At 43.5% G+C, this 12,326-nt stretch overlaps 1 protein-coding gene across 1 annotated transcript in view; it reads right to left on the reverse strand.

The window, feature by feature from the left end:
• Window positions 1-12,326, reverse strand: part of LOC122695420 (E3 ubiquitin-protein ligase RNF213-like) — a 112,868-nt gene that overhangs the window by 68,048 nt on the left and 32,494 nt on the right. Inside the window, exons 9-14 of the mRNA XM_043905278.1 lie at window positions 11,332-11,529; window positions 9,467-9,689; window positions 8,360-8,415; window positions 7,036-7,189; window positions 4,415-4,576; window positions 777-866 (exon numbers count right to left, since the gene is read on the reverse strand). Coding sequence (XP_043761213.1) covers window positions 777-866; window positions 4,415-4,576; window positions 7,036-7,189; window positions 8,360-8,415; window positions 9,467-9,689; window positions 11,332-11,529 — 883 coding nt within the window. The remainder of the gene's footprint in view (window positions 1-776; window positions 867-4,414; window positions 4,577-7,035; window positions 7,190-8,359; window positions 8,416-9,466; window positions 9,690-11,331; window positions 11,530-12,326) is intronic.

A 12,326-nucleotide genomic window follows, 5' to 3' on the forward strand; every position in this document is an offset into this window, starting at 1 on the left:
TCCTAGTGTTGTATCAGCTCCCCATTACTGTGGCCTTCTTCCCATCCCACGAGAAGCACGTCCTCCCCGCCTCTAACCATTAGACCAAAAAGGCCAAAATACCTACTTAGCAGAAAAAGCATCTGGCACAGCAGCTTGCAAAAAACAGGTGAAACTGAAAGTGAGAGTCACTCAGTTGTGTCCGACTCTTTGCGACCCCATGGACTATACAGTCCGTGGAATTCTCCAGGCCAGAATACTGCAGTGGTTAGCCTTTCCCAAGGGATCTTCCCAATCCAGGGATCGAACCCAGGTCTCCTGCATTGCAGGCAGATTCTTTACCCACTGAGCTATCAGGGAAGCCCGCAAAACACAGGTAAACTTTTAAAAAAGATTTCTTCCTTGCTTCTCTTTTCCTAAAAAGACCCATTTAACAATTACATATAAGCCTCTCATGTGTTTTTAAAAAGCTGAATCCTCTAGGGTCACAGGCCTTAATTAAAAATGGGGAGCACTTTTGTGTTCTCCCCTAGTTGTCACTGGGTTTAACAAGGCTCTTGTCACCAACAGGCCGCTTAGAGCAAAAAGCACGTAGGCTTAATTAGTGCCTATTTGAACTTCATACAAGTCAAGGGTTCCCCTGGTGGCCAGAAACTGTGCCCTTATTCTTTTCTGGGATACCATCTATGGTCAAACTATTAAGGCTGAATCAGAAACAGAGTCACCTGCAGTCATCACAGGTACTGGCTAGTCCATGTGGTCTGGTTCCAAAAAGAACATCCCCTGCCTTTCAGTACCTGTTTGAGCCTCCCTGCCATGTCCCTCAGCAAGGATTCCTTCCAGTCATACTCCATGGGGAAGTTTATTTCCACCAGTCGCCTCCAGACCTGCAAAATCCACAAATAAGGGACAATCACTAAGACACCTAGATGCCACCATGGATTTCTGTAAAAGAAGGCAATTACGGTCAAAGAGCACAATGCTTTGAGGACACGTGGGTTCAGACTCATTTTTGTCCAGTTGTCTGCTGTGTCACTGGTAAGTCAGGGCAACCCACTTTAGCCTCATAAAACCAAGGGTCCTGACTGGACCAGGTCACCACTATGGTCCACTACTGCTCTTCATCCAGAAAGGATTTCCCTCCATTGTTTTAATTTCAAAAAATTTCAAACTTAAGAGAAAGTTGCAATAACAGCATAAGGACACCCATATACTTTCAGCTAGACTCCCCAACATTTAAAGTGGCTGCCCTTTCTCTTTCTCTTCTGTGCTCCCTTTAGTCTATCTAGAAACAGGCATTGTCTCCGCTGAACCAGAGTTGCAGATGCCGTGCCCCTTGGCCCATAAGTCCTGCACAGGCATTCCCAACCCCATGGCCCTTCTGCTACACACAGTAGTTCAGGTGTCACTCTGAGGCCCGTTCACTCGGATTGACATCTTTCTCATCTTTCTCCCTGCCCACATTTTGCCATTATTCATTAATCAACTAACTGGGTCCAGGGTCCAACTGAGGGACACATGGCATTATCATGTCTCCTTTCTAGGGAGTTCTCCAGCCTTTTCTTTCTTCCTTTATGACAGTGAAAACACTTTTTTGCTTTCCCATTATGGTTTATTGCAGGATACTGAAGATAGTTCCTTGTGCTATATAGTAGGATCTTGTTGTTTATCTGTTTTATACGTTAATAGTTTGTATCTGTTAATACCAAACTCTTTAATTTATCCTTCTCCCACCTCCTTTCCCTTTTGGTAACTAACAGGTCTATTCTCTATGCCTGTGAGTTTATCTCTGTTTAATAAATAAGTTCATTTGTGTTTTATTTTCAGTTCAGTTTAATTGCTCAGTTGTGTCTGACTCTTTATGACACTATGGACTACAGTACACCAGGCTTCCCTGTCCATCACCAACTCCTGGAGCTTGCTCAAACTCTTGTCCATCGAGTCAGTGATGGCATCCAACCACCTCATCCTGTCATCGCCTTTCCCTCCTGCTGTCAATCATTTCCAGCATCAGGGTTTTTTCCAATGAGTCATCGCATCGGGTGGCCAAAGTAATGGAGCTTCAGCTTCAGCGTCAGTGCTTCCAATGAATATTCAAGTCTGATTTCCTTTAGAATTGACTGGCTTGATCTCCTTGCTGTCCAAGGGACTCTCAACAGTCTTCTCCAACACCATAGTTCCAAAGCATCAATTGTTTGGCATTCAGCTTTCTTTCTGGTCCAACTCTCACATCGATACATGACTACTAGAAGAACCACAGCTTTAACTATACAGACCTTTGTTGGTAAAGTAATGTCTCTGCTTTCTAACATGCTGTCTAGGTTGGTCACAGCTTTTCTTCCAAGGAGCAAGCGTCTTTTAATTTCATGGTTGCAGTCACCATCTGCAGTGACTTTGGAGCCCAAGAAAAGAAAGTCTGCACTGTTTCCATTGTTTGCCCATCTATTTGCCATGAAGTGATGGGACTGGATGCCATGATCTTAGTCTTTGGAATGTTGAGTTTTAAGCCAACTTTTTCACTCTCCTCTTTGACTTTCATCAAGCGGCTCTTTAGTTCCTCTTCGCTTTCTGCCATAATGGTGGTGTCATCTGCATATCTGAGGTTATGGTATATGTGTTCTATTTTAGATTCTGCATATAAGTGATAGTATTTGATATCTGCCTTTTTCCATCTGACTTACTTCACTTAATATGATAATCTTCAGTATGATTATACTCTTCTGGCCATTACTCATTTTCATAGTCAAATTGCCTCAGATTTGGCTAGTGAGAGCCCCTGCAGGCAGCTTCTGTTTCCTTTTTTTAAAAAAAATGTAATAATCTTAGAGGAACAGAAATATTGCAAAGATAGTACAGAGAGTTTCAGTTAACCCGAGTGCTAACACTTTACGAAGCCATAGTACAGTTGTGAAAACCAAAATTAGCATTGATAGATTACCATCACCAAAACCACTAACTTTATTTGGATTTCACCACTTTTGCCCACAATCATTCTTTCGCCCTCCAGGGTATAACCTAGGACATCACCTGGGTCCTGTCTGCTTGTGAAATGTCACCACTTGGTTTCAAGTACTTTTACTTTATGGTAATACAAGGTGTTTCAGGCTGGCCGTGCACTTCTTCGGCCCCATCTTTAGAATCTGCTGTTCTTTGCAGAAGCACATGGATTTTTCTGTTTTGTTTTTTAGGGAGAATGTCATTTAGAATTCATGGCTGGGTGTGCTCACAGACCTGGGTGTCACCATCTCTAGGCCCTTTCAGTGGATGGAGCTAGGAAATGTTGCTTTTAAAATCATAAGTTCACACTACACCTCTAGCTCTTTTCAAACCATAGACCTCCTTTCCCCTCCCCTAATCCATATGTTCCCTCCTCCAATGAGAAAGAACCCAAGCTTCCAACAGCAGCAGCCCTTGCGTCCCTCTGCCCAGCCTTACAGTACACACAACATAGCTTCAGACTTGCTACATTCCACTGCCAACCACAAAACTTCCAAATCAAGTTCAAGACTTATGTGTTTTCTCTGTTTTGACCTTAGACTCTGTCCCTGTGAGGGTGAGTGGTCAGAGTTCTGGGCTCTGAAGTGAAGTGTTAGTTGCTTAGTCGTGTCCAACCCTATACGACCCCATGGACTGTAGCCCACCAGGCTCCTCTGTCTATGGAATTCTCCAGGCAAAAATACTGGAGTGGTTGCCATTCCTTTCTCCAGGGGATCTTCCCAACCAAGAGATCAAATCAGGTCTCCTACATTGCAGGCAGATTCTTTACCATCTGAGCCAGAATACTGATGTTCTGGGCTCTGGGTGTTCGGATCAATGATCTTCTCCCCTTGGTGTGGACAGATAATATGTCTGAATAAGGCTGAGATGTAGTGAGAGTTATCTGTTTTTGTTCATGCACAGTTTCAGGGATGTGATTTTATGATGATCTCGTTAAAGTATCCCTGGAATACCACAGCCTAAGTCAGAGGGCCACTTACTCGGTTTGTTCGCGGCACTTTCTAGAACTTTGTCCTGGAGGCAATAGTCTTTAGACCCTTCCTCCTCCTCCTCCCCAGCATAAGATTCTGTCCATATCTCAGTTTCTGGAAGCCCTCCCTGTCTCCCAACCTTTTGGGTCTGATCTCTAATTTCCTCAAGTTCAGATGCCGCTCGGCCCAGTTTCCCTTTCATGGAAGCCTTGCTCTCGTCTTATTTTCTACTGTCAACATCATAACCTGACCCATAACCTCAGCACAGCATCAGACATGAATACCCTTCCCCACCGGCCACCATGTCCCAACAAGCTCTGTCCCCCCATCCCGCCGCCTCACCACTGATGTGGGGACCACAGTCTACCCGCCAGGGAGTCCATGCCCTCAGTCCCCTCAGCTGTTAGGGGAGCAGCTGTCCATTCTGCAGAGGAGACCCCAGTGTCCCCTGTACTGGACTGGCTTACCTCAATCTCCTCTCTGTAAGTGAAGGTGACAGGTGAACCAGTCTGGAACATGCTCTTTTTAAAAATTTTCTGAAGCCAAGATTTTGTAGCAGCGAGGGTCCCCTGGAAGACCGTTTTTACTGAATTCTTTTCAGTTTCATTTCCCGGCCCTCCTGCTGAATCCTGTCACCGCAAGAGAGAGACAGAGTTGAATCGACCCCACATGGCAGACCCAAAGGATCATCCAGATACTTCTCCACCCGCCTCTGCGGCTGACGCCACCTATGCACACGGCAGAGCCTGCATATTCACAGCACTTTCATTTCCCCGGCATTTCAGCTTCACTCTGGGTGGACAGCATGGGGGTCCAGGTAGGAGAAGCAGTGGCATGGACGCGCCCTCAAGTGACCCCAGGTAACTGTAACAGAGGCAATGCTGCCTCACCAACCAGTAACCTCCTGGTTTTTGAGCCGACAGACAAGGGAGAAGGGTGCACCACGGGCTCAGAGCTTCCAGCACCTCAGAAAGCCAAGCTCGTGTAAACCCTGTCCCCGAGTGACATGCTAGGGCCAGGAGGAAACCCAAATCCCTACCCTGGTGCTCTTTCCTTGCGGTTCTCCATTCATTCCCACCCCCTGAAAAGCCCCTTTTCCCGGGGGTCAAGGGCTCTAGGGATGGGGATGCCTCTTTCCTGCTCTCCTTCCCTTTCTCATCAGAAGCATCTTTACCACAAAGTGGATTCAGCCATCAGCCCACTTAGAAAGAGGCCTCTCCCAGTTCTGATGTGTATTCTCTTTTGCTTCAACCGAGTCCCACAGATTGTATAAGTGTCAAGGCCCCCCAAACTGGATCTCTGGTGTCACTCCCTCCTTCCGGAGACGGTTGGCCCAAGGGCTAGAGACATCATAGTGAGGGGACTGCCCAAGGAGCTGATCGCTAAGTGGGAGACCAGTACAATCAGTAAACAGGGCAAGTAACAAGATAGGAAAGGCACATAAAGGGTGCTCGGGACTTCCCTATAGCTCAGATAGTAAAGAATCTGCCTGCAAAGCAGAAGACCCAGGTTTGATCCCTGGGTCAGTAAGATCCCCTGGAGAAGGAAATGGCAACCCATTCCAGTATTCTTGCCTGGAGAATTTCATGGACAGAGTAGCCTAGTGGCTATAGTTCATGGAGTCACAAAGAGTCGGACACAACTAAGCAACTAACACACAAAGGGTGCTGTACCCATTCTTGGGTGTGTGTGTGGAGGGACAGGTTCTCCCCTGAAAGATTCAGGGAGCTCTGGGCAGAGTGTGAGGGGTAGGCTGGGTTATGTGTGGGCAGGGGTACAGCTATGCTGGGAGAATAGCACACAGGATATGGGTGGTATGGGTCAGCAACAGTTCTCAGCTGAAAATGGGACATGCTGGCCCAAAGTGAAAGTCACCAAATGAGCCAGCAACTTCTCGAATGATCCGGAAACTTTAGCAGGGTGTGCTAAACTTTAGCAGGATGTGCTAAACTTTAGAAGGGTGTGCATGCCATCTGCAGTCTGGCCTAGCCTAGACCCAGGCTCCATCTCCAGCCATGCTAGCCTACCTGCAGAGCAGCAGGATCCTCTCCTCCCTGACACGCACACGCTGCTCTCTCATTCTGTGGGAACGCCAGCCCCTCCAAAGGCCCCGTGTTCCCAGGGCACCTTATGGACATTCCAGTTTAGTATTAACCCACTGTGCTGCAATTATTTGCTCACTGGACTGCCCCCTCCTATGCATCCCTGCTGCCAGGCACCTCTTTTCTCCATCTGGTTGTGCCCTGCAACCAGCAGATGACGGGCTGTTAGTGAACGACCCAAGCCTAAAAATCTTCTCTAGAACATTTCGCCTTGTCAAATGGTCAGTCTAAATAGGAAATCATCTACGACCTTCATGTGGAAGCTCAAACTCAACCGGGTGAAGATCACACAACAATGGGAAAAAATGAGCTGTGGACACATGCAACTGCACAGATGGATCTCAGAGATGCGCTGAGCGATGAAAGCCAGACACAAAAAAGGACAGAGTTCCAAGACAGGTAAAACTGACTTGTGATGGTACTAATCAGGAGAGTGCTTACCACTGGGAGGTGTGGAAGGAGGGGGCACAGAACTCTGGATTGTTCCTACAGCTTGATTCGGGAGGTGGTGCTTGTGTGGAAAGGCTCTGAGGTGTGCACTGGGGTGTGTGGACCTTGCTACTGTATTTGAGTTTCAGTGAACAGGAAAAAGGCCCAAGTGGGAAAGATTAGGCATGAACATGCATTTGGGTGGGGAGATTCTTGGTGGGGAGATTCTTGGGTGGGGAGCCCTGGCCATTTGCTGGGCTCTTGAATTTACCCAGTCACAGCTGATACTCTACACTTGAACTTCTGCACTGCCTCCTTTCTCCATTCTTTCCTCTAACATAAGCCCTGGGAGCAAGCATGCAGACCCTGGCTCACCAAAATAGCCTCATGAGCAGAACAGAACCCGGCATCAGGTATGTACTGACACACCTGAAGGCGGAATCAGCCGTTCTGTCATCCCACAATCCTAGACTCAGCCTAGCTCCTTTTTGAATAGAGGATGCCTCAGGTTCCATAGCTCTGCTGGGTATGGCATTATGTGTACATGTTCCACTTACCACTACAGGTTTAAGTATAATAATTCTGCAAACAATCTCAGCAGATAAGGCAGGCATCTCATAAAACGTGTGGGCTTTTGATATTCTGCAGGTAGTTTCGTGAAGTTTCAGGCACACAGTCAAGTAGGACTGTATCAAGGGCTCCTCAAGAATCCTAACCCACAAAGAGTTGAGAGAAATGAATGAAGTAATTTAGGAGGAATTCGAAAACAGTACCCATTATTCATGACAAGTTCCTTCCCTTTAAAACGCCTACAAGGAAGGCATGTACTTGATCCCATATAGGATAACAACCAGAACATTTCCATTAATTTTGAACTTGTGACTAAGATAAAAAGAAAAAAAGTCTTTTTGGTTCACCTCCATGGTCTGAACTATTTTAACAAAAGCAAGTTAAATTATTTCCAAGTGTATTCCTTTATTTAAAAAAAATCTTAAGGATGGATATTACCAAAGATTCAAATACCATACAATTTTTTTTAAAAAAAAGAATCAGTAAGCTACAGGGAGGGGAAAAAGGAAAGAAATGCTAAAAGCATATGTCTTGTGCATGAAATTTCTTTCAGCTCTGAGTGGACCTGCTTATTGGCTGATACACGACCAGAGCTGAAAGGTAGGGAGCTGATCAGGAGGGTTTAGAAGGTGGCAAGAGACAGGAATTACTGGGGCGATTCTGTAATACACAGAATTAGATGGGGTCCATGAAGTCCCAGGTGCTTGGTGTTAATGCAGATCTGACACTCCCATCTCCATCCTGAATACCCTAAGAATTCAGGTGAGGCGATCCTGGGCTCCGAGAATCTAAAAATTACCTTCTCTCCCACATGTACATGTCTATTGTTCTGCATTTTGTAACACCATGCCTTCAGAGTGTCAGAGCTACTTGCAGAAGCAAATAACTTCAGATAATTATGGAAACCTACTTTGGATTTTTTTTTCTTCAATTATTTTTATTAGTTGGAGGCTAATTACTTCACAACTACTTTGGATTTTTATAGTCAACTTTCCTGACTTGCAAAAAAAATGTGAAGTTTAAATGTTGATGAGAAGCAAAATGTAAGCATGATTATGTAATATGATGGTGACCACTGAAAAATAAATGACAAAATACAAAGGAAAAAAATGGAAATAAATCAAAACCTTATCAGCTTATTTATATGCTTTTCTCTTTTTAAAAAAGTAGGATGATTACATTAATACCTTGAAAAAAGAAATGGAATATATATTAACTTATAGCCTTACATTAATGACAGCAAATATGGGAAAAGCCAATCATAAGGGATAACCTTATGCAAGAGAGACTGCATTTTACTTTTCTACTTACTTTTCCTGACAATTATCCAGAAGTTGCAGCAGCATTTTAAAAGTATTCTTAATACTCTAGAGTTGGGAATAAGAGAAAAAAAGGGGAAGATTCAGTCATGATGCCAACATCTTTGCTAAAAAAGAACCAAAAATCCAATATAATTGAAAAAGGAATTCATAGGGCCTGGACTCCATCTTAGGCCTGCTCATGGTGATCATGCTCGGCCACCACTCCAATGGACTCTGAACTCTGTGTTTAGTGCCTATGGAAACGGCAACAGAAGGATAAGACCCCCTCCGGACAGGGGAACCTTGAAGATCACATCCAGGTTACTCCTTACCTAAGAGAACACATACACTAATCACCCCTTCCTCCAGACAGGCCATAAATTTTCTGTACCTATTGGAGTGTAACCTCGGACTTATTAATTATTGGCTAATTGTTTAACTATCTAAGCACATGGCACATGGATGATGGGGTTATTGGGATTGTATTTACCCTTCCTTTGTTTATGTAGGTCTCAAGGAATTTGGGGTGGTGGGTTCAGACATGTACACATGGGGTATAAAAGATTTTCACAAATGCTGGTCGGGGTCCTTGGCTAAGAGGAGACTCTGCCTTGGGCCCGCCAGTATAAAAACTGCACTCCACTATCTGCATTGTCCTTCTGAGTGAGTTTGTTTCCCGGAATGTGTGGCTACAACATAATTAGGTACAATAATAATTTTCTTTCTATAAACAAGTTTTAAGGGGCTCAAATACTAGTCTTTTACAAATAAAACTTAGGATTTAAAATTATACCATTTTTTCCACCCCCAAAATGGGAAAAGACAGATAGCAATTAGGAAGTGGACCAGCATGCTGGATAACTTCTAACCCTGACTTGCACAGTCTCACATACCCAAGACTATTGTTTTATTGAATTCCATTTAGTGAAACAGAATAAACTTAAATAAATCAAACTTTTATCCTAAGAAATATTGACCATGCCCCCACCAGGTCTCTTATTTCTAAGAGTTTTACCACATCAGATTTTCAGAAAAGGAGAATCACAAACTCTGACTTATTAGTTCTTGACCTGCTTTTGTTAAGCAAAGACTCAAGAGCCGATTCCAGACAACAAACCTGGAGGTTTCTGCTGGAGATTTCCTTAAGTCCTTCCAGCTGGTACCAAGTCCCTAGAAGACAGTCCAAGACATGCAGAGGAGACTGACTCAGGTAATCGATGAGGTCGTCCATGTAAGGAGCCAAGTTACTCAGAGGAAGCAAACTGAACCAGGATCGGAATAGATATTCATCCACATTCAGCAAATGTCTGTTCTTTTTCATTAACTTGAGTAATTCTTTCCTATTTAAGGGAAAATTGGAACAGAAAAAAAAAAAGAGCAGCAGTGAGGTCCATAAAACAGACGAAGTTAATTAAAATTTATCCTAGAAGAGATCTAGAAAGTTCCGATTTAAAAAATGATTGAAATGCCAAGGACTCAATCAAATGAGAAGTAAGCAATAATATATTAAGAATTCAGCAACATGGATGAACTCTGAGGACATAATGCTCAGTGAAATCAGCCACTCATAAGTGAACAAATAATATGATTATATATATAAGTACATCATATATATATACACATGTACACACCAGTTCTTCTTTATCCATCCATTTGCTGATGGATGCTAAGGTTGTTTCCATATCTTGGCTATCATGAATGATGCTGCAATTAACATAGGGGTGCAGATATCTCTTTGAGATACTTATTTCCTTGGGAAATCCACCAACAAGAAGGATTGCTGGATCATATGGCAGTTCTTTGTTTAAATTTTGATACTGTTTTCCATTGTGGGTGCAATGATTTGTGAACTGAGCTTGTCAATGTGTGAATAAGCAAGTGCCTGGATCAAACAACCTATTGAACCCAGTCCAGAGAAGGTCTTTAAATTATTCTGTTCTGTAATACTGTCCTGAAGACTCAAAAAGATGGCACCAAGAAAGTATGGCAGAGTGCAACAGAAGTGACAGAAACTACAAGAAACACATGGAAAAAGCATCACTACATACTAAAGGTCACTTTTGCCTGAAAAACACAATCTTTAAGACCAATTCTAATGTTTGTCATTTTCTTGCTCATCATCTAAATATCTTCTAGATAGTCTTCTAGTTACATGTCCCTGGAAGGGCATTTAAATATATATATATATATATGTATATATACACACACACACACACACACACACACACACATATATATAATTATATAAATAATTTTATTTTGGTTTTAACTTTAAAATGTTCCAATAATAGTGAGGAATCAATAACTTAATTTAGCTCACTCACTATTTCAATCCCTAAAAGTGTATAGGCTAGATCCTATTGGATTGGGGAAGGGGGATAGATGAGACTTGGTATAGTTTCTCTGGCAAAAGGCAAAGTAAGTGGGGGATGTTATCTGTGCTTAGAACTAAGTGCTAGTATTAAAGTTTTGTACTGAATTTGTATTTCCTATTAAATTTTTGTACTTAAATTATATTTACCATTTTTCTTTTATGGATTGTGCTTTCTGTGTCTTCTCTAAGTAATATTTGCTTGCCTCAAAATGGTACTTCACTGCCTAAAGATGTGTACCTACAATCTGTAAAACATACAGTGCTATATGTTAACTATATCTCAATAAAACTGTAAGGAAAAAAAATTGTATCATTTGTGGCTGACTTTTAAGCATGTAAGCACCCAAATAATCACACTTGGATGAAACCTTGCAAATACATAGGCCAAAGTTTAACAACAATGATTATCTCTGTGGTTGCAGGTCATTTTTGTAGTTTTCCATTTCTTGCATGTTTAAAACTTTTTAAAGAAGTAATTTTAAGGGAAGTGATATGTTACGTCTGTCATCAAAAGGAGAGGTAAGTAGACACTGGAAGTCCACTGGAGATCTTGGAAGCACAGTTATGATTCTAAAATTTACATACACAAGTGCAGGTCTAAAACTTACTGATCTGGTCTTGTTTCCCGAAACTCCGAGAAGGAGATGCCTTCAAGGGCTGCCCAGGTGTCCTCAGGCTGCATGACTGAGCCCGGGGCTGGCGGGGACAGGTCCATGCAGTGGTGCAGCACAGGCAGAGCACACACCCAGAAGTCAACCTTTTTGTCCATGCACATATGGCACAGGTTTACCAAGGACGCTCGCCAGCTAGAAAGGGAACAGAAACGGACATGAGTCCATTCTCCATGACAGTGGGAGAGACAGAAGTTCAGAGAGGCTTGTGATCAACAAAAGGTCCCTGGTGTCAGAGCTGGGACTTCAGTTCAGGTCGTCTGGCAACAATAAACCTACATATGAAGCAATTTTTTACATATAAGTGGGGAGCCTATAAATAATACATGCCATGATCCTTACAATCACAAATGTGCATGTTTCTCAAGACCTGGAAACACATGTACGTTTCCCAGCTTTGCTTTTCTCTTTCAAAATGAACAGGATTTAACTGGGTGTTTAAAATTTGTAAAACCAGGAGGCAAGTGTCCGTTAAGTCTGGCTGCTCAGAGAAGGCTACCCAATATTATTCTTGAGTTCAATTCAAACAGCTGCAGAAAAAAGACCTGGGGATCATCAGAGGGTTCTGGGGAGGTGGCTCCAACCAGTGAAGCCTAAGTGCCTTAAGACACGACACAGCCTCCACACTACCAGGGCTCCCCAGCCCAGCACAGTGGGCATGGCAGTGGCTCCTGGACATGCAACAGCGGGGGCAGAGGCCACGGGGAGGTCATTCATGATGGTTCCACAAACATCCTCGAGTCCAGCTTCATTGTCTTACCGTGACGCATACATGCATGAAAGTCACTTAGTCGTACCTGACTTTTAGCAACTCCATGGACTATACAGTCCATGGAATTCTCCAGGCAAGAATGCTGGAGTGGGTTGTCTTGCCCTTCTCCAGGGGATATTCCTAACCCATGGATTGAACCTGGGTCTCCCGCATTGTGGGC

The sequence above is a fragment of the Cervus elaphus genome, chromosome 5 (assembly GCF_910594005.1).
Source record: "Cervus elaphus chromosome 5, mCerEla1.1, whole genome shotgun sequence".
NCBI lineage: Eukaryota > Metazoa > Chordata > Mammalia > Artiodactyla > Cervidae > Cervus > Cervus elaphus.